We start from the raw sequence: 22,636 nt of genomic DNA on the forward strand, positions 1-22,636 counted from the left end.
AGATAAAAGTAATACAATTTGAAAGCGAATTAGAAAGAGTAGTTTTTGAGACTGAGGATCCTTTTTTTTCATCAGAAAAGGATACAAATAATTGGTAAGATTTTCTGAAATCTTTGGTTCTATGCAAACAGAATCTGAGTTGTCTGTGCACATCCAGTTGGTGTAATGTGTACTCTGCCTTGTTGCTATGCTGAGAAAAGAATACTGTGAGTTCTATAGATTGGTTTATGTTGTTTGGAGAAGCAACATTTGGTAAAAAGGAAGGGTTAGTACGTAAGGATAACCTATCCTTATGAAATATCAAATGTGGTGGTTTAACAGAAAGAGCTTGCAGCTCCGACACCCTTCTAGCAGAAGTTATAGCCACTAAAAATAAGGTCTTCCATGAAAGGAACATGAGGTCTGAAGACAAAGAAGGCTCGAAGGGAGGTAAAGTGAGATGGGACAAAATAAAATTTAGATCCCAGGGGAAAAAGGGGTTCCATAAAGGGAGGCCTTAGTAAGAAAGCACCTTTTAAGAAGGCTCTACACAACGTGTGTGACATTAGGTTTGAAGAAGTATCACCAATATGAAAATCTGAGAGTGCAGCAAGTTGAACTTTGATGGTTGCTGCAGCTGAGTCTTGTTAAAAAAGTTCCGTCAGAAATTCCAAAATGGAGTGAATAGGTGCAGAGAAAGGATCAATGTTCTTATCTTGAGCCCACAGTGAAAACCTCTTCCATTTGCTAGAATAAAGCTTTCTAGTGGAAGCTTTATGGGAGGACATTAATATATGTCTAACAGTGGGAGTGAAATTGTGAAGCCTGACTAAGTTGGGAAGTGGAGCAGCCAAGCTGTCAATTTTAGGGTGTGGCGAGACGGATGAAGCTCCCTCGACATATGAGTCAGAAGATCTGGCACTGGGTCCAGGATCCAAGGCTTTTCTTGAAAGTGTGGCCACAGGAAGGGGAACCAGACTTGGCGAGGCCAGTAAGGGGCAATGAGAATTATCCTGCTTCCTGAGCTTTGAGCTTTCTGAATTACTCTGGGTATAAGAGGGAATGGTGGAAAGGCATATAGAAGTCCCGAGGGCCAATCGTGAGCAACAGCATCTCTCTGTGTCTCCCCCAGAGGGGGAACTAGGGCAAAGTAGTTGCTGCACTTGGCATTAATGGGAGTGGCAAAAAGATGGCAGCAAGGCTGTCCCCATGTTTGGAAAATCATTTCCGCTACATTGTAATTGACAGACCACTCGTGAGGCATTAGGATTGCTCTGCTCAGCTTGTCCGCTATCACGCTGGACTTCCCAGGGATGTGCATTGCGATTAGAAAGCGCTGGGAAGAAACTGCCCATTGCCATACTCTTAGGGCTTCTCGATACAGGGAGTTAGATCTGGTTCCCCCTTGTTTGTTTATGTACCAAACCACAGACATATTGTCTGACTGGATCGCAATAGTCCCTAGAGGGAGAGAGTCTTGAAGTGCTTGCAATGCAAGAAGCACTGCTCTCATCCCTAGAACATTTATATGCAAGCGAGTCTCATGATCTTGCCATGTACCTTGGACTGTTCCTCCCAGATAATGCCCCCCCCCCCCCGTCTGGGAAGCGTCCGTGGTCACTGTAGCTATTGGATGAAGTGGAATAAAGGGTCTTGCCTATTGTCACATGAGTGGAGTGTATCCACCATCTCAAGTCATTCTTGCACGATTCCGTTATTCTGATCAGATGAGGCACTGGGAGTTGTAGTATCCTCATGTGCATTCTGGCAAGAGGAACAAGTGTAATCCTGGAGGCCATTGTTCCTAATAAGCAAAGAATTACTTTTGCTTTCACTTTGTCCATGGGAAGGATGTGAACTATTTGCTGTCTGAGAGCTATAACTCTTTCTGTTGGAAGACGTGCTACCATAGAGGAAGTGTCTAGATCTGCACCTATGAATGTTATATGTTGACACGGCAACAAGGGGGTTCCTATTACGTGATCGAACTTTTGAAACTTCAAACAACAATATCAAAATTGTCTGTTCAAAGTTTCAAAACCGAACACGGCAAAAAAATAAAAAATAAAAGATGCAACAGTAAACTAACTGTTGCAAGCAGGGGGTCAAGCCCCCTTGCACCCCCATGTGGGGGGCTGTGACCCCCCACAACCCACGTTCTTTAAATATACCAACTCCAAGATCGTACTACAGTGCAATAAAGGGAAATATTCCCTTTCCGCACTATAGTGCGGTCTCGGAGTTGGTATATTTAAAGAGTGGGGGGTGTGGGGGTGTAGGAGGGCTTGCCTCCCTGCTTGCAACAGTTAGTTTACTGTTGCATCTTTTATGTTTTTTTTTCTGTGTTTGAACTTCAGCAAGTTTGACTATATGGTTTCGACCATATAGGGTTCTAACTTGTTGAAGTTTAATCACGTAATAAGAACCCGGAACAAGGCAGATTTCTAAAAATTTACTGTAATACCCAAGTGATTGCAGATGTCCAAAGTTAGATCCCTGGCTTGTAGGAGTAAATGCTTGGTGGTGGCAGATAGGAGCCAGTCGTCTAGATAGGGAAACACATGGAACCCTAGACGCCTCAGGTGAGCCGTGACTGCTGCCATAAATTTGGTGAACACTCTGGGGGATGTAGTGAGACCAAATGGCAGAGCTCTGAACTGATAATGGCTGGCTCCCAGCCAGAAGCGTAAGTACCTTCTTGATGTCCTGTCCATTTTTATGTGGTAGTAAGCATCTTGAAGGTCTATCGAGCACATCCAATTGTCTTTCCCTAAAAAGGGAAGTACAGACTGTAGTGTCACCATTTGGAACTTTGACTTCTTGACCGATTCATTTAACTTGCTTAGATCCAATATGGGCCTCCAGTCCCCAGTTCTCTTTGGCACTAAAAAGAATCTTGAGTAAGTTCAGAATCCTATTTGGTCTGCGGGGACTTCTTGGATGACTCTTGTTAGGATCAACTTTCGAATCTCTACAGTTGCTTGTTCCCTTAGATTGGGTGGAACATCCGGGAGTGTTTTGGTCTTTGGAGCAGGTAAACAAAAGAGAATGGTGTATCCTCTGGATATTATATTTAGTACCCATTTGTCATTTGTGATATTTCACCAGGCTTCTGGGAACATTGATAAACGTCCTCCAGAGTAGAGCAGTCGGGTCTCCTTTCAGGAGCACTGATAAGGTCATCTGCGAAAGGAATCACGGTCACCTTGGTTTTGCAGACCCCGTCTGCCTCTGGGGCGGCATCTACTGTTATTACCTCCCCCTCTGCCCCTGGGGAAGGTATCACCCCATGCGTCCTGGAAAAATCTCTGGGATCTTTTGAACCACATCTTTCCGCTCTTCTGACCTTTGGGATAAGGTCTTGAAGGTACAGAAAAATGTACTCCAATGGCAGACAGAGTTTTACCTTCCTGATCGCATCGGGTTAGAGTGTCTTTTACTTTGGGTCCAAAGAGGGAGGAAGATCAAAGGGGCATTAGTAAAGGTAGACTTGAAGGGCTCTGCAAAATTACACAAGCGCATCCAGGAGTGTCTCCTAAGGGAAACTCCGGAACCCGTTGCCCTGCTCGTTCCATCTGCTGTGTAAGATATGAGCCTCATGGAGGAGTTGACAATAGAATTTAAGGTGGAGAGCTGGGAGGAGACCTTCTCATTCACCCCCGCAGCTACTGAACCTTGTAGAGTATCTCCTAGCTCTTTCAGGAGATCTCTTTGTAGCCTTGTAAAATGGGGTAAGTAATTCAGTGATCGCAGAGAAAAAGTCTCTGAAGAAAAGATACGCTTCCTGTATCTGTCCTTCGTTCTTGAATCTTTATTCGGAGGATAAACAGATGAGGAAGTCCCTGCAAGTTCCTTTTTGGTGGCTGCTGCCACCACCATAGCATCTACAAGTGCTCCCTTTGTTAAAAATTCTTTGCCCAAAGGTGCTGACAAAAATTTGTTTGGTCTCTGAGGAACTGGTTACAAAGCATCTGGTGACTCCCACGCCTTTCAACTAACTAGGTCCATTAGTTAAATGAAAGACAGAGACACTCAGGAGGCTGAAGGTTGAGACCTGAAAGCCTTCAGGTACACTGACTCCTCATCAAAAGGGGTAGTAGTCTGCCAGCTGCCTCTTTGCTTAAGGATCTCTAGAATATCTGCAAATGAGATATCATCAGAGGACGACCATGGGGACCCTTCTGACTCATCGAAGTCGGTGTCTGAAGTGATGGACTCATCTGGGGAGTCAACATGCTTCCTCTTTCAGGTTCTCTTCTGAGGGGGCTCCTCAGAAGTATGGGGTTTCCTCGGATGAGAGGGGTTCACCCAAGGGGGGTTCCTGAGGCTTTGGGTCTCTGCTGTCTTGAGGAATGGGAGGTACTGAGACAGTAGCCAGTGCCCTGGGGGGGACGAGTAGTGGTATCCCTCTGTGGTGCTGAATGGGTAGACAACACACTCCTCATCAACTCAAAGGCAGATCCCGCTGGCTTCGAAGACTCCCCTGGCCCTGAGGAGACAAAGGAAGGTAACGGAGTCAATGTGATCGGACCTAGGCTGATGTAGGAGCTGAGCTAACCCGAGCCGATGCTCCAAGGGGTAAGCTCGGCACCGAAGATCGGGGCTGAGAATCCCCCTCTGGGCTGACCAGGGAACCCTGGCTCCCAGACTCACCGGATGGTGCAGAGAGTCGGAGCAGATGTCGGCTCCGTGGAGACCAAAGGGAGTTCCAGAAGAGACAATTCAACAGAAACAGGCACCGAGCACTCTGGATTCCGAAGGACCGGCTTGGCTCGGAGGAGGAACAATAGTGGGCACAGTAGGCACCGAAACCAAATGGGCCGGAGCCGCGAATAATTTAATCAGCGACTTGAGGAGTCTACGCACCACCTGTTCCACGTCCTCATCAGATAAGCTTCTTGTAGACCTGGAAGATAATGAAGGAGATCGAGACCTATGGAGGATAGGCAATCTCAAGGTCAGAGAAACCGGTGAAATTTCAATGGACTAGCTCTGAGTGGAGGTATCTTGCTGCTCCGAAGGCTTTGGAGCCGAAGAACCAGGCCTGTAAACCATAAGAACTTCCGACGACTCCAAGGACTGTGGAGCCAAGGAAGTAGTGGCCTTAGAAATTTTAGGGAGTTTGACTGGCGGCTCCGAATGAGCCGATGTTGCTGGTGATTGTCTCTTGTGTGACTTCTCCTTTTTTGATGAAGAAGAAGAGGAAGAGCTATGAATGGACTCTTCAAAGGAAGGCTTTAAAAGCCCCTTTAGAATCAACTTGTTCTTTTTTCCTGAAGAACTCTGACACTAAACGAATGACAGAAGGTGCAGTCCTCTTGGAGATGAATAGCACCAAGACAATAGACACAAACAACATGTCCTCGTAAAGCAGCAAACGAGATCTGGGGAATTTCACCACTGCATTGTGGGATACCTTCTTGCCACTAGCCAAGTTTGAGATCTTCAGCTAAGTATCTGGCTGAGTCGGAGCTGAGGATCGGCTCCAAACCCATCACTTCAAGAATGAAGGCAAGCTAGGACAACACAACATCAAAGGTTTCAGGTGCTGCACAAAAAAAGGACTGCGTCTGTTGATGTCAAAGGTCCATAATCCAATGGAAAAACAACAGCCGAATCCCTTGGATCTAGCTACCACCATGACTGCCTAACCTAAAAGGAACTGGGATCCAAAGGCACCCACAAATCTCCGGGTCTGAAGCCATAGGATCTGAAGTCTTGATGGCATCTCTCAAACTCTACAGCAACCACGAAATGACTTAGTACTCGAAGATAAGCACAGCTCAAAGAATGAATTCCAACAGTTTTATTTCATCACAAACTCCACACAAGGAGCTGAGAATTCTCCTCATGAATCACATACAAACTTGGTTGAGCGCTTTCATCTGCCAATAACAGATTTCATCAGAACCAAGAGACTCTAAACACAAGCCCTTATATAGCTGATTAGGCGCCAATATTAGTTAATTAATCATCAAATCAAAACATTATCTGTACACAAAAAATTTTGTAAAACCAGTAATACAATATACATAAATGCATAAATGATACATAATACATAATACATATAGAATGTAGAACCTGTCTAATAACATTTCTTAATTCCTAATGAATTCCATATAAAATGTTAGAATATAAATATACTAAAAATTCCTGTGATTCTTGTGATAATGTTATATACATGCAAAGGATATACACATATGTAAACATAACCCTGTGTGCTTACAAAACAACTAAAGGTCCAAAAGCTGATCTATGTCTGATGGCACAGTAAACTAAATACTAATACCTACTAAAAAAACCCACATACTGAATAATGTCAACATTAAAAATATATATAAAAAATACACAAAAAATACACAGTAAATATAATATTGTATAGTCTGGTGTGATCCAACCAACTATGTAAGAAGAATTACATAAATATAAATATAAATATAAATATAAATATATTCAGAATAATGTTTCTTTAAATAAATAAATGAATGAATATTTCTTACAAAAATGCTAAGAAATTGTTCAAATAAAAATTGTTCAAATAAAAATTCAAGAATTGTAATCCAAGCTTTCGAACATAATAATAAATGAGGGAAAAATGCATAAATTAGAACAGAATGAAACAAAATGCAACTATAATCAACTATCCAAAATAAGGAAAGGTTTAATGCTTATGTGATCATTAAGACCAGGTTTGGTCGTAGCATCACATAACATTTGCCATTTACTTTCCAGAAGTGATAAATAACATTTCCAGTTGCCCCCTGTGGCAGTTTGATCTATAGTGTCTATAATGCTGAACAGGAAGGAGTGCTCACTACCCTTATCTAAAATGTGTCTACTTAACGCGTTGTTTGGATCCTGCTTCCTGATTCTATATGTGTGTTCAGAATCCTTGTCTTGAGTCTCCTTTCTGTTTTACCTATATAATATGCATCACACACCACACAGGTGGCAACATAGACTAATCTAGATGTATTGCAATTCCCTCCCTTACTATGCAAGCTGTTGCGAATGATGTTCTTCAGTTTCACTACCTTAGCTTCATTTATAAACCTGCACTGCTTACATGTGCCACATTTCCTGGTATATCTTTGCCCAACCACCTCTCTATAATTCTGGTTGGTCCTTTCCAACATCCTTTTGATATTTAGTGATGTTTTATAAACAAAATTTGGGGCATATCCCACTGCACTACAAACATCTTCTGAAATTTTGAAGAGATTCCAATGTTTTAAAAATATCTCCTTCAGGACATTAACATAGGGACTGTACATGAGAACACATGTGCATCCTGTGTGTGCTCTCTTCTTCTCTTGCGTTACAAAAGGCTTTCCTAATAAGGCTGGATATTTGTTGCCCCATTCATTCATAACGTAACCTTGTATTGGTTTGATCAATTCATCTGGATACCCCCTGTTGGAAAACATTTCATATATAGTGTTTAATTCTCTTTCCATAGTCTCCCTCGTGGAGGACATCCTAGCAGCACGTATACACTGACCTTTGAAAACATTTTATCACAAGAATCACAGGAATTTTTAGTATATTTATATTCTAACATTTTATATGGAATTCATTAGGAATTAAGAAATGTTATTAGACAGGTTCTACATTCTATATGTATTATGTATTATGTATCATTTATGCATTTATGTATATTGTATTACTGGTTTTACAAAATTTTTTGTGTACAGATAATGTTTTGATTTGATGATTAATTAACTAATATTGGCGCCTAATCAGCTATATAAGGGCTTGTGTTTAGAGTCTCTTGGTTCTGATGAAATCTGTTATTGGCAGATGAAAGCGCTCAACCAAGTTTGTATGTGATTCATGAGGAGAATTCTCAGCTCCTTGTGTGGAGTTTGTGATGAAATAAAACTGTTGGAATTCATTCTTTGAGCTGTGCTTATCTTCGAGTACTAAGTCATTTCGTGGTTGCTGTAGTCTGTTTGGATTATTGTTTGTTCCCTGTTTCATTTCGTGATGGCTGAAGTGCCTGAGGGTTCGCCAGCTCTTACCGATCGAGAAGAGCTTGTATCTTTAAGGGCGGAGGTCACGTCACTGCAAGCCGACGTTGGAAAGCTGTTGGACATGGTAAGCAAGCTTGCATTGCTTACAAATTCAAGTAAAGAACAGGTATCGAGGGTTCGTAACGGACCGGACGAGCTAACAGCTAGCAACGGACCGGATGATTTTGCAGAGGCAAATGACCGGGAAACACGGAAGCGAAGAACTGATTCAATTTTTAACAGTTTATCCGAAATACCAAACGCCCAACCCCACAATACTAACAGTTCGTATTCTGAAGGGGTGGCACAAAAGCAGTCACAACGGCTGAATTTAAAGGAAGCAGTTGTGGAGGACAACCACTTGAACATCTCATTAGACGCTGACTGCACATTTGATTTCAGCTTGTTTCATTTAGACGACGAATCGCAGAGATTGGGGGCTAGACCCAAAAGGAAAGATGTGGTCAAAACCTATTCTACTGTGGCTCAGCGTCTAGAGTCACATAAAGGTACTGTTATTAACAAAAAAACAAGATCAAGTCCAAAAGACTTACGAAATTTACAAAATAAGAAAAAAAGTGGTTTAGTTGTTAATGACAAATGTTTTAAACAATTAGATATTAACAATTTTATTAATAGAGATGTAGTTTTTACACAGAATGAGAATTGTCATGATTTTAATAGAACTCCGACAAGGTTTGAGGAGGGGAATATTAAGCATAAGATATACACATTAGGCAAGAGGCTTCTACAGGCCAAAAGCATTAAAATTGACAATGCTTATTTATTACAATGCATTGATTTAGGCATTATTCCCAAAGGGTTACGATTTTTCAAATTACCTTTGCGTTTAGACTATACTGAAAATGTTATGCATGAATTCAATAAAATGTTTGACCATTTTGGCATTTTATACATGGAGAAATTGATTAAATGTAATGAGGAAAAACTTGTGTATATAACCAATGAAATTGATACATTAAATGAAGAAATATTGCACGATGAACATTTTGACCAGTGGTATGACTTATACCACAAACAGTTTAGTTCTGTGGAGCACAAGGTTACTACTATTATCCACAGAAAGAATGGCAAAATTGACAGAGATATTATGTTGTACAAACAGCAGAGAGCATATGTATGGCCTCAGAGTAGGAATAATGGGATTAGATCCATTAAGGGAAACGAGAAATATAGAAAGGAAAGGAAGGACACATGGAGATTGGAGGATGATCAAAATTTTCAAGGGGGACGGTATCACCCAGCACCCAAAACATACAAAAGGAGATACTAGAACAGGTTCCCACTCTATTGGTTGGTCTAGGGAGTTCTGAAGTCAGTGGCCTTCAGATTAATACCGATGACACAACTATATGTACTATTAACACACATGAAAAAAACCCTGTTGTTATACATTCGTATAAGGGTTTGCAAGTGTACAATTATACTGATACCTCTATTTCTGAAGAATTTTGTACCTTATTTTGTAAAGGAATGAAATTCATCCCCACAACCAAGTTCAACATTTTTGATACAATTAAGGAGACCAAATTGTTCTGTAGAAGAATGAACTTGGCTATTCAATTTAGGGACACCAATAAAGAAGAAAATATGGTGCAGGATGATGACAGTCATCACATTAGATTAAAAAAGAAAAGTTCTTATGTTCCAGGTTACAACCCTATTGTAGCACAATATGAAAAACTTGTTGCTAACGACATGTATTGGCTATACCATCAAACCAAGAAAAATATTCAACAGTCTCCTATCAGTTTGCAGGACAACCTTTCAGTGGTAGAAAGGGAGTGTTTGAACAAAGTCATAGGTAACAGAGATCTCAGGATCATGAAGCCGGACAAAGGGGGTGGGATTGTGTTATTTAACACTACTGATTACAATCAAGAAATATTGAATATATTACATGAATCCGGGAATTACGAAGAAGTGTCTCTCAATCAGGTCAACATTGGTTACAAGCGTATTGATCTTGTAATCGAAGAATTTTTACTTGACAATAGGATTTCTAATGAGACTTATGAGTTTATTAGAACGGAATTCCCTAAGATGGCTTCCATCATTGGGATTCCGAAAATACACAAAAACCTTAACAAACCCCCATTTAGACCAATAATCTCCGGCTCTAAGTCCAAAACATATAATATAGGGGTCACTATCGACACTTGGACGAAGCACGTATACAACAACGTTGAACATCTTACTAAAGATTCCTGGAATTTTTTGAGCAAACTAACCCCCATGATTTGGCAAAAAGGGCAAACCTTTTTAACTATTGACGTTATCGACCTTTTTTCCTGTATCCCAAGGGATAAGGGACTGGATTACTTTTTTGACAGTTTAAAAAGATATTCTGGTTTGAGTTATGAGAAAATCAATTTGATAGTAGACATGATGGGGTTAGTCCTTGACCACAACTACTTGCAATTCCAGGGGGAACTGTTCAGACAAAGTAGAGGAGTAGCTATGGGGGCTTCTTGCGCCCCAGTCTTCGCAAATATGGTAATGCTTGAGTGGGAATCCTTGTTTGTTTTTCCCAGTCCTTATTACAAATATATATCATATTATACTCGATACTTGGACGATTTATTTGTCCTTTGGAATGGGCCTCTACATGTGATATCTGAATTTATTGAATATTTAAATAAAACAACTGATTTCTTGAAATTTACTTATAATGTGGAGTCTCAAGGTATAGCATATTTGGATACTTATATTTACACAACCGACACTGAATTTCAATCTAAAATTTACAGGAAAAAAACTTTTTCGAATGATTACTTATACTACAATAGTTGTCATCCACCCCACATTTTTAAAAATGTTTTCAAAGGTCAGTGTATACGTGCTGCTAGGATGTCCTCCACGAGGGAGACTATGGAAAGAGAATTAAACACTATATATGAAATGTTTTCCAACAGGGGGTATCCAGATGAATTGATCAAACCTATACAAGGTTACGTTATGAATGAATGGGGCAACAAATATCCAGCCTTATTAGGAAAGCCTTTTGTAACGCAAGAGAAGAAGAGAGCACACACAGGATGCACATGTGTTCTCATGTACAGTCCCTATGTTAATGTCCTGAAGGAGATATTTTTAAAACATTGGAATCTCTTCAAAATTTCAGAAGATGTTTGTAGTGCAGTGGGATATGCCCCAAATTTTGTTTATAAAACATCACTAAATATCAAAAGGATGTTGGAAAGGACCAACCAGAATTATAGAGAGGTGGTTGGGCAAAGATATACCAGGAAATGTGGCACATGTAAGCAGTGCAGGTTTATAAATGAAGCTAAGGTAGTGAAACTGAAGAACATCATTCGCAACAGCTCGCATAGTAAGGGAGGGAATTGCAATACATCTAGATTAGTCTATGTTGCCACCTGTGTGGTGTGTGATGCATATTATATAGGTAAAACAGAAAGGAGACTCAAGACAAGGATTTACGAACACACATATAGAATCAGGAAGCAGGATCCAAACAACGCGTTAAGTAGACACATTTTAGATAAGGGTAGTGAGCACTCCTTCCTGTTCAGCATTATAGACACTATAGATCAAACTGCCACAGGGGGCAACTGGAAATGTTATTTATCACTTCTGGAAAGTAAATGGCAAATGTTATGTGATGCTACGACCAAACCTGGTCTTAATGATCACATAAGCATTAAACCTTTCCTTATTTTGGATAGTTGATTATAGTTGCATTTTGTTTCATTCTGTTCTAATTTATGCATTTTTCCCTCATTTATTATTATGTTCGAAAGCTTGGATTACAATTCTTGAATTTTTATTTGAACAATTTTTATTTGAACAATTTCTTAGCATTTTTGTAAGAAATATTCATTCATTTATTTATTGAAAGAAACATTATTCTGAATATATTTATATTTATGTAATTCTTCTTACATAGTTGGTTGGATCACACCAGACTATACAATATTATATTTACTGTGTATTTTTTATATATATTTTTAATGTTGACATTATTCAGTATGTGGGTTTTTTTAGTAGGTATTAGTATTTAGTTTACTGTGCCATCAGACATAGATCAGCTTTTGGACCTTTAGTTGTTTTGTAAGCACACAGGGTTATGTTTACATATGTGTATATCCTTTGCATGTATATAACATTATCACAAGAATCACAGGAATTTTTAGTATATTTATATTCTAACATTTTATATGGAATTCATTAGGAATTAAGAAATGTTATTAGACAGGTTCTACATTCTATATGTATTATGTATCATTTATGCATTTATGTATATTGTATTACTGGTTTTACAAAATTTTTTGTGTACAGATAATGTTTTGATTTGATGATTAATTAACTAATATTGGCGCCTAATCAGCTATATAAGGGCTTGTGTTTAGAGTCTCTTGGTTCTGATGAAATCTGTTATTGGCAGATGAAAGCGCTCAACCAAGTTTGTATGTGATTCATGAGGAGAATTCTCAGCTCCTTGTGTGGAGTTTGTGATGAAATAAAACTGTTGGAATTCATTCTTTGAGCTGTGCTTATCTTCGAGTACTAAGTCATTTCGTGGTTGCTGTAGTCTGTTTGGATTATTGTTTGTTCCCTGTTTCATCTCTCAAACTCTATTCAGAAGAAAAACAGGACAGACCAGGAACAGGAGGCAAAACATCTACACACCCGAGAGTAATGTTCCTCTCTGGAGCACATCTCTCAACCTTTGAATGCAAGAAATTTGGAAAAAAAAATAAATGAACATAGGTACAAGAGCCCAGACTTAAGACAGATTTTAAATAATGCTCCCATAAACTTAGAAAACCATATTTGGTGACCTCACTCCTCCGCGACTTGCCAGAAAGCTATAGATTTTATGAGTAAAAGACCAAAAATTTGAGTAAAAAATCTGGACATCCTGCGAAAATCTGTAGAGTGGGGAGGTACAGTCCGTAACATAGCTCTCAACCTCTTAGAGCAAGATATCTGGACAAAGCCATAAATAATGCAGGACAAAGGTCCAAAAACAGAGACAATTTTGAAATATTGCTTTTACAAACCTATGAGGTTGATAGAATAACAGATTTTGTATTGAGCTGAATTTTCTGAAGGATATGAAGTCTGAATCTCAAATGTCTGTGATTATATTCTGACTTCAGTCTTCAAGGATTTGGCAGTGATTTGCCAGAAAACTACAATTTTATGAGCAAAAGGTCAAAAATATGAAAAAAATCTAGACATTCTGCGAAAATCTGTGTAGCTGAGAGGAATGGTCTGGAACCAAACTGCACCCATTTGTCAGATCCAAAGACTCAGGATGCGACCAAAAGTAACAGGAAGAAAACAACATATGAAGGGAACCAACGGATCCAGAAGGAGTGAACTCCACTGGAGCCAACAAACAGCCAGGATCAGCCCAAACTTCGACTCTCACCCAGCACAAAAAAACAGAGCACATGCAGCCAGACCTAGGCTCAGATCTGAAGAGTAGGTGATTCTGGATACAACAACAAGGTCCCAAAACCTGCTGGAATAGAAGGATCCATATTAGCATAAACTTACTGAAGGATACGAAGTCCAAACCCAAAGATATGCCACTATGCCACAAGTTCAATCCTCCATGCATACTTCCCAACCCCCAGAACAAGAAATCTGGACAAAGGCATACATAATGGGAGGAGAAAGGCCTAAAAATAGGGACACTTTTTAAATATTGCCCTTACAAATTTAGAAAGTTCACAGAATAAAAGGTTTTGCATTAGCATAAATTTTCTGAAGGGTATAAAGTCTGAAACTCAAATGTCTGTCATTATTTTCTGATTTCATCTGTCAGTGATTTGTCAACGAATTGCCAGAATACCACAAGTTTATGAGAAAACAGACCAAAAACATGAGGCAAAAATCTGGACATTCTGTGAAAATCTGTACAGCTGAGAAGTATGCCTCCGTGATCTGCTTAAAAAAAAAAAAAAAAGACTTAATAACATACCTCTCAACCTGTTAGCCCAAGAAACTTGGAAGGTTGCTAGAACAACAGACTAATACTGGAGGTTAAAACTGGACTGAACGGCCGAGAGATATGCTACAGAACCACCTACATCCATTACTCGGATCCAAAGAACTAGGATCAGACCAAAAATATCAGACTTGCTCAACACGCATGGATCCAACAAATAAAAAACTTGCATCGGATCTGAAGAGGGACAGGCCAGCGCAGCCCTTGGATCACACACCATAACCCTCCATCTGTCAGGGCAAGAAAGGGAGCAATTTTAAAGTTAAAAACAGTCTTATCGACTCAGAAGTTTAATGGAATAACAGGTATGTATTACTATGAAACCTCTGAAGGATACAAAGTCTGAACATCAAATGTCTGCTAACACTTCCTGAGTGTAATACTCAACAATCTGCCAGCAATTGGACAGAAACCACAAAATGATGAGAAATGGACCAAAACATGTGAATCAAAAATCTGAACATTCCAATCCGCATACCACTTTGGCAGCAGGGAGGCATGATAAAAGAAAGAGATACGAAAGTTTGGATACGACAGGATGGAAAAAACAAACCATGACAAGAGTTAAAGAGAATCCCACAAAGCCTCCACTGGATCAGTCTCAGGCCTGCTAGGAAAAGTTGTGTCTTTTCATTTTCTTCTCCCTTCTCTTTTGCAAAGCTATCATTCGATAGAGTAGTAGGGTCTGCTTCGACAAATACTTTGAAAGGATTTGAAGTCTGACGCTCAAGCCAAACATCTGAACAGTTCATAAGTGTAATCACAGATCGCAACACCTGGCATGGAGTATCATAAAGATTAGTCATTTTTCTTCTTTAGGCAAACACTAAAAATTTAGACCTTTTGAAGGTTCTTAGTGAGTATTTGGGGGATTGAAGCCACAATAATGATGCATACCATGGAATTTAACAGAATGTATAACAAATCTCTGTGTATAGAGTGCAGGTGTGTGCAGAGGTTGAGTCTGCCACAGAAATAGCAGCTTATTGTAGAAGCTCTGTAACTAGCATATGTTCTCCTTAGGGTATGGCAGAAAAGTATTTTAAGAGAAAGTTAAAACTATGATGTCATAATTTTACAAAGGGAAGAAGATTAAGAAAATTTAAAAAAACAGATACTTAGAAATAACCACTACATGGGAGGGAAGGAGATAAGAACATATTTCTGTCAAAGACTAAAATAAGGAAAATATAAAGAAAACAGTTATCTCCCACTACGAAGCCTGAGAGCTGAAGACAGCCAAGTCTAGATTATATGGCGGCAAACGAGATCTGAGGGATACTAGGGGTTGTGCATTATAGGTATGGAAGTAGCTTGAGAGCTTGTTTGAGGCCACAAGCTAGTGTAATGGCTGAATCACATCTGAGGATCAGATCCGGACCCACAGGATGAAGACGAATGAAAACTGACAACATTAGATCATCAGATCATGAGTTAGCATTACTGTAATGAGAACTGCATAACAGGATGATTCTGTGAAAAAAAACAAATTTTCTCTTTTGATGTAAATCAAATGAACCTGTATTCTCAGATTTTGTTATCTGTTAGAAAGATGATACATATCCCAGTTCTTCAGTCGGTTTCATTTGTGTCTACATTTTATACTTGGCTTCCATAAAGAATAAATACGTTCTCTTATGAAATCCTAATAAATTTAATATATAATACAAAGACTCACAAACCATATTTAAAGTACAAAGAATACAAACTGATTAAAACAAACATACATGACTCTGTGATGCAGAATGATGAAGTCTTGACTCTATTCAAGCCAATTATTTTCAGATGTATTCAAAAAATATATTCTATCTTGTTAAATGCTTTTTCTCTGTCTTTCATTGTGAGCATCCCTCTGTTTCTTTGTATAATTTCCTCAGTACTAGAATATTTTCTTAAATCTCTCCTTTAAACTCAGCTGTCCACCTTTTGTGCCAGTTGCTTCATGAGGGTTTACTTAAAAACTATTTAGGTTAGGAATTGAATTTCTCTGTATGATCTCAAATGACTCAAAATAAGTAGTCTGCCTACATATAATTTAGGAGTAATGTGACAAACATCATCCCAATATTCATTGTCCATTCCAGTCCGCAATTCTAAAAACTTTCATAAAAATGGGCTTAATAACAGATATGTTCCTGAGCATCCACGCTACAAATACTCCTTATTCTGGAATATATCTGAATGTGCTTTTGCTACATAAAATTGAACTGCAGTTGCACTGTAACTGTACAAAAATTAACAGGGACCTGCAATATAATTTAGCAAATAGTGGGCATCTGAAATAAATCCTTCCCACACATTTTCATATAGAAAAAAGGCAAACACTTACATTATCTGGAATATCCAAGGCACATTCTGTATCAATGAGTAATTTTGCCAAGGAGCAGAAGTTCTGAAGTACTGTGAGATGTAAAGCAGTGGCATTTTGCTGTTGGGAGAAGAAGAAAAAAAAATACATGGAATAGTTAATTTCTTAAAAAAAATAAATTTCAAGATCTACATTTAACAGCATTGTCAGACTTCTTTATAATTCCTTAATATGGCTTAAAGTGAGATGAAACCAATAACCCCCCCGAGTGTATCTGTCTTCAGTTGCACAACCAATATGCCAATCACATGTTGCTGATTAATTCTATTTCAAATAAAAAATAACTAAGTAAATAAAGTGTGCATGTATTTATTATATATATATATATATATATATATATATATATATATATATATATATATATATATGCATACACACACACACACACACACACATATACACTTCTTGCTGCATTATTACGGATACTAGTAAACAGAGGCATGGTAAAAAGAGACAATAGTACCAAGTTTTAGAAAACTACAGTAATCATTCTGAAACCCAGGGCATGTTCCAGGGACTATACACCCATCTTATACTGTCACCTCTTATTAATATACTTACTCTGGGAATGCTGTGGAATGGGAAAAATTAAAGCAACTGTAGTTACTGTATGCCCTGGGCTTTGAAAAGTTTAGTTATAACTTCCATTCAGATTCAGTTCTTTTGTTACTTTTGTATTACTTCTGTAAAATCAGTCTTACAGATACTGCCTTAATTAAAATCTGAAACCCAGCTATTTTTTTTAAGTTTTCAGATACTAGTGTTGACCTCCTTTTGGTGTCATGTACAAGTTGCGCAGCCTCATTAACAAGCATGTGTCCTCCTACAGTGCATAAGAAACCTTATGTGTTTCACACACATTGTAGAATACATCCCACCACAATCTATGATTCTATTTCAAACTCAAGAAAGCTGTGGCATCATCATCAAAATAAATATAATAAAGAACAGGAAACATCACCACCTCTTCACTTTTTTAGTACAGTACAGTATACATTTGTTTCACTCTTCTCATAATCCAAATAAAATCTGGTGACATCAGCTAAGAAGGCTGCAATGAATGCCTCCAAAGAAAAAAATGACAGAGCAGAAAACAGACATCATGATTCAAGACTGCTAAAACCTCACTTTTCAGGGGTGATCCAGAAGCACTGGTAAGGAATTTGTTTAGAGAGGTAATATAGTATACAAAAATTCATGGTCATCACGACAGGATGAAGTTTATCGATGGTAGCCTTACCTGTCTGTGCTATACTGAAAAATTACATTTAAACAAGAAAGAGGTAAAGGCTAGTGGGCGCATCAATAATTATTATTCTCAGTCTACTGAATAAGTTGTATAACAGTATTACATTCATCAAATGCTATAAAGATGAGTGCCACATGATGCAAAATATTATTTTATTAGCAAATATCCATCTCTGAAGTCCCATTTTCTATGGAATCCCACAGAGATATCGCCAAGACAGAAAAAAAAGCAATAATGATGTAACAATAATCTACGAAAAATGGTACAGAAATAACAGCTATGGAAGTAAGCAAGAAAGAAAATGTACTCAAAATAATGCCAGATCCTTTTTGTCGGAAGCTGGCAACTTTTAGACTCTTGGATCCAGGTTTCAGGCTCCTCCACTATACCCATGAATCCCTACCACCCTCACAATTCCTCAGATCAAATTTGCATGTCTAAGTCAAGGAAACGGGCCTATATTATAAAAAGAAAAGGGTACTTGAGAAAAACCAATGACAGAATGCCAAAATGTAAATGAGACAAGACTCTGGACAGATCCAACATGGTTGATCTGGAGCCACAAAATGACAATTTGTAAGGGAGATGGAAGGAGAGAAGTCAACACAGCTCTTGCGTTATGCTGAGTACATAACTTTTTATCCAGTGTCGTCTTTTCTTTCTGCGTCAACTATTGGGACACATTTCCCAAACTATAAAAACCCATAGGAGGTCTTATGGAAGGATACTCTGGTGAATGGTGGAGCCAAACAAAGTCAAGGACCTAGACTGTAGTTCCAGTTTCCAATGAGCAATAAAGATATACACAGTAGACTAAGCAGCTGCATCACAAATGTCATTAATGGGCACTCTAGCAAACAAAGCTGCCGAAGTTGCAAGTGCTCTAGTAAAATGAGCTTTAGGTTTGTGAGGTAAAGAATTCTGTGACTTTATAAACAAAGGAAATGCAATCAGACAGCTACCTGGACAGTGTGATCTTGAATACAGTATGTCAATTTTGTCTTGGAAGAAGAAAGGATGAATTAATCAGATTTCTTGAAATTCTTTGTGTGATGTAAATAAAATTGCAACTTGCAATGAACATCTAACAAACGCATGGTATATTCTCCTTTGTTTGAAAAATTAGGAAAGAAAACTGGTAAAGTAATTGTCTGGTTTACAGCAAATTCTAAAACTACCTTAGGAAGAAAATTAGGATTGTTCCAAAGTGAAACCCTATTCTTGTGGCTAATAAAATACAGTGGTTTGTATGACAGTGCCTGAATTTTTCCTGGCTGAGGTAACTGCCACTAGAAACATTATTTGAAATCTGAGACCATCTGAGGCTGCAGTTCCAAAACAGGGCTTGGCTAGGGCCTGTAGGAAAACAGTAATCTCCCAAGGTGGCAAAGGGTCTCATAGTGGCAGTCTCTTGTAAAAAGGCATTATATAGCTTCAGTGATGCAACAGCAGTATGACTTTCTCCCATATGAAAACTGAAAACAGCTGCCAGCTAAACCTTAATGCTGGAAATATTTTCAAATTCATGAAACAAACATCAAAAAATGGAAGGTGAGGGAGCTGAGAAGGGATCTAGACCTTTAGAGCAAGCCAAATGGAAAACCTTTTTCAGTTACTTTTATAGATTTCCTGGTAGCCTTTTTTTTGGGGTACAGAATGTAGACCACAGATGAAGAAAGCTGAGATTTCCTGGCCATCACCAGAAACTACAGCAACCGAGTGTTCCATTTTGGGGCTTTGATATCCAGATGACGCTGGTTAAAAACAGCTCTGGAAGGGGGTCCAGATGCGGCCATAGAAAACAGAACTGTATCTGTTGAGGCCAAAAGGGGGTGATAACGATCACTTTTGTTTTGCACCAAATAGATTTTTGAAGAACCTTTCATATTAGAAGATAAGTGTATCCTCTGTGATTCTCCCTCCTGAGGTATCAGGGCAAAGTAGCTGCTGCACTTGGTGCTGAGAGTAGCAAGGCTGGCCCCAGAGGCTGAAAATCTTGGCAGGCACTGATTGATTGAGAGACTATTCGTGAGGCAGTAGAATGGACCTGCTCAGTTTGTCCGCTAACACAGCAGACTTCCTTGGAATGTGCACTGCCACATGAAAACTTTGGAAAGACATTACCTACTGCCACACCCTCATGGCTTCCCAATTCAACAGATATGATCGTCTTCCCTCTTGTTTGGTGATGTACCAGACTACCTAAATAGTATCCATCTGAATCGCAATCACACACTTGGAGAAGTCCCAAAAGGCCTGCAATACTAGGAGGGTTGCCCTCATCTCCAGCACACTGATGTGAAGCTTGGCCTTTGTTAATGTCCATATGCCTTGGACCATCTTCCATCTGAAATGCCCTCCCAACCCCAGGAAGGAAATATCCATGGTAATTGTTATCATAGGGGATTCAAAATGAGGGGATGGCCTAGAGGAGCAAGTGGGAAGTTAACCACCAATGAATGTGTTGCCTGTAAATCCTTGTTAGGCTGATTGGCAATTTTATGGGTTGAATCAGCATGGAACACTGGAGGGACAGTCCACTGCAGCATCCTCATATAAAACCTGGCATGTAGAACCAGAGTAGTGGATGCTGCCATTTAACCCAGTAAGCACAGAATGGACTTGACAGAAATTTCAAAAAGGATAGGACTTCAGATGTGGAAGACTGACAATTTGGGAAGCAGTATCCAGGTGGCATCCTATGAAATCTATAATCTAGACTGGAGTCAACTGAGACTTTTCCATGTTGATCATGATTCCTAACTGTGTGCATAAGTACAGCAAGGAGTCCCTTGAACAAGTAGATCCCTTGTGAAAATGGTTATGAGCCACTTGTCTTAAGTATGGGAACAGCTTGACATATGCTGCGACTACTGCCATGCATTTGGTGAACGCACAGGGAGGCTATGGTGAAACCAAAGGGCAATGCCCTGAATGTAAAATGACCATCTCCCAGCAAAGAGAGAAGGATCTTCCAGGACTGCTTTGCTATTTTGATCTGGTAGTAGGTATCTTGCAGGTCCACTGAGCACATCCAATCATCCTTCCTCAACAGAGGCAAAAAACACCGAACTGTGACCATCCAGAATTTTGTCTGTCTTATGAACTGATTCAGATGAACGAGGTCCAACATGGGCTTGAGCTCCCTAGTTTTCTTTGGAACCAAAATGAATCTCAAGTAGATCATGGACTCTTGCTGGTCTGATGGGACCTCCTGGTTGACTCATTTATCTAGCATCTATACAACTTCCAAGGCTGTTGCTTTCCTCTGAAAGGGTGGAACTTAAAAGTTATGTGCATAACATAATTTGTCATCTGTGCTGTTGATTTTCTTTCTTCCTCACTACTCAGTTATGGATCTGACTAAAATGCACTTTCTTTTGACTTGGATCCTAGTCTCAAGTTCCTCCTTCTACCCATAATTCCCTACAATCTCTGTAGCTTCCTCAGATTGAGTTTGCTGCCTTTTGCCTGCTGAATAAAGAGATAACAGACAGAAGGAAATCAGAGGCTCAAATCAGGAACGTAAAGGTTCCTACAAATCCAGCGGGTCCTCAGGAGCTAATAGGATGGGGGATGGCTGGGAGAGAAGGTGATGAAGAATGAAAATGGACAACACAGATGCTAAGTTGTGGTAAGTATGTAGCTTTTAAATCTGATGCTGTCCTTTTCATTCTTACTCACTACTGGGTCAGAGTCCCCAGCTATGTTACTCTCAGGTGGCCTCAAGGAAGTATATGCCAAAGGGCTGTCGAACCAAAAGAAGTTCTACTTCTGGGGACAATGTCCAATTTATAATGTGGCAGAAAGGACTGAGCACAAATATCAACGCTCTGGAGGAGAAAACTGATAATGTAGCCGTAGAACTAGTAGAATGGGCTTTAAGAGGACGAGGCAATTTCAATCAATTTTTTTGAATAAATTAGTGAGATACAGTCAGTAATCCATTTAGCCAATGTAACTTTGGAAACAGCTTGTCCTAGACAGTTAGGCGAGAAAGAAATAAGTAGTTGGTCAGACTTTCTGTTCTATGAAGGTAGAATTGCAGTTATCTATGAATATCAAACAGATGCAAAATATATTCACCCTTGTTAGAAAAATTTGGAAAGAAGACTGGCAACTGTACAGACTGGTTTATATTAGTAAAATTGAGTAGATTTATTAGCTCTCTTGATGAAACAGACAAAAAAGTTTGTTCTCTCTCTAGCCACAGTAAGCCTTCAAGGAGTAAACCTTCACAATTGTAAAACACTTTATATACTGACATCAATTAAAACAATTAAAATTAATTATACAATTATACAATTAATTAATCAAATCACACTTTTCCAGCAGCACTCTGTATTCAATCCATTTGGTAACAAAGTGCCATATTTTAAAATAAAAATAGTTTCTTTACTCAATAGTGACTTTTCAACCATATGGCCATTTACTTCAGTATCAGCTACTTGTTGTAAGATAGTAGCCTGCAAACTATCACTTAAGCCATTGTGATATTGACCAAAATGTAAAGCTAATGGGCTTTCTGCTTTTTGATTCCTTATGTCCCTTAAATGTTCAAGTAATCTTACTTTGAACATCCTCTTTGTTTGACCAATATAAAACTTATTGCACCCACATTTTATAGCATAAATTACCTTTTGTGTCTTACAATTAAATATACCATCTGGAGTAAACCTAACATTATTAATACTTGTGAAAACTTTTTATATATATACAAACACTACAGTTTCCACATGGAAAGCATACCTAAATCAGAAATTTCATAATACATTTTACACTCTGGTTTTAAAAATTTTGTATGTACTACCATGTCTCTTAGGCTTCTACCTCTTTTATATGAAAAATTAATTTTTCTCCATTAAATTAAGTTCCTCAAAATTTTTTAAAAATTCCCAAAAGTGCAAAATGCATTTTTTAATATCACTACTAAAAAAATTATAAGTAGACACTAAGAAGATATTTTTATCCAAATTATTTATTTTATTTTTATTTTTGGTATAATATTTATTATCATAACTAGT

The 22,636-nt window shown here is 38.7% G+C and overlaps 1 protein-coding gene across 2 annotated transcripts in view; it reads right to left on the bottom strand.

The window, feature by feature from the left end:
* The window catches only part of ANKDD1A (ankyrin repeat and death domain containing 1A), a 1,318,298-nt gene that overhangs the window by 223,420 nt on the left and 1,072,242 nt on the right, over positions 1-22,636 (bottom strand). For both annotated transcript variants that reach the window (XM_044078678.1, XM_044078677.1), the window contains one exon: positions 16,325-16,423. In XM_044078678.1, coding sequence (XP_043934613.1) covers positions 16,325-16,423 — 99 coding nt within the window. The remainder of the gene's footprint in view (positions 1-16,324; positions 16,424-22,636) is intronic.

This window comes from Protopterus annectens, chromosome 7.part1 (assembly GCF_019279795.1).
Source record: "Protopterus annectens isolate FY-2018-M chromosome 7.part1, PAN1.0, whole genome shotgun sequence".
NCBI classification, from domain to species: domain Eukaryota; kingdom Metazoa; phylum Chordata; order Ceratodontiformes; family Protopteridae; genus Protopterus; species Protopterus annectens.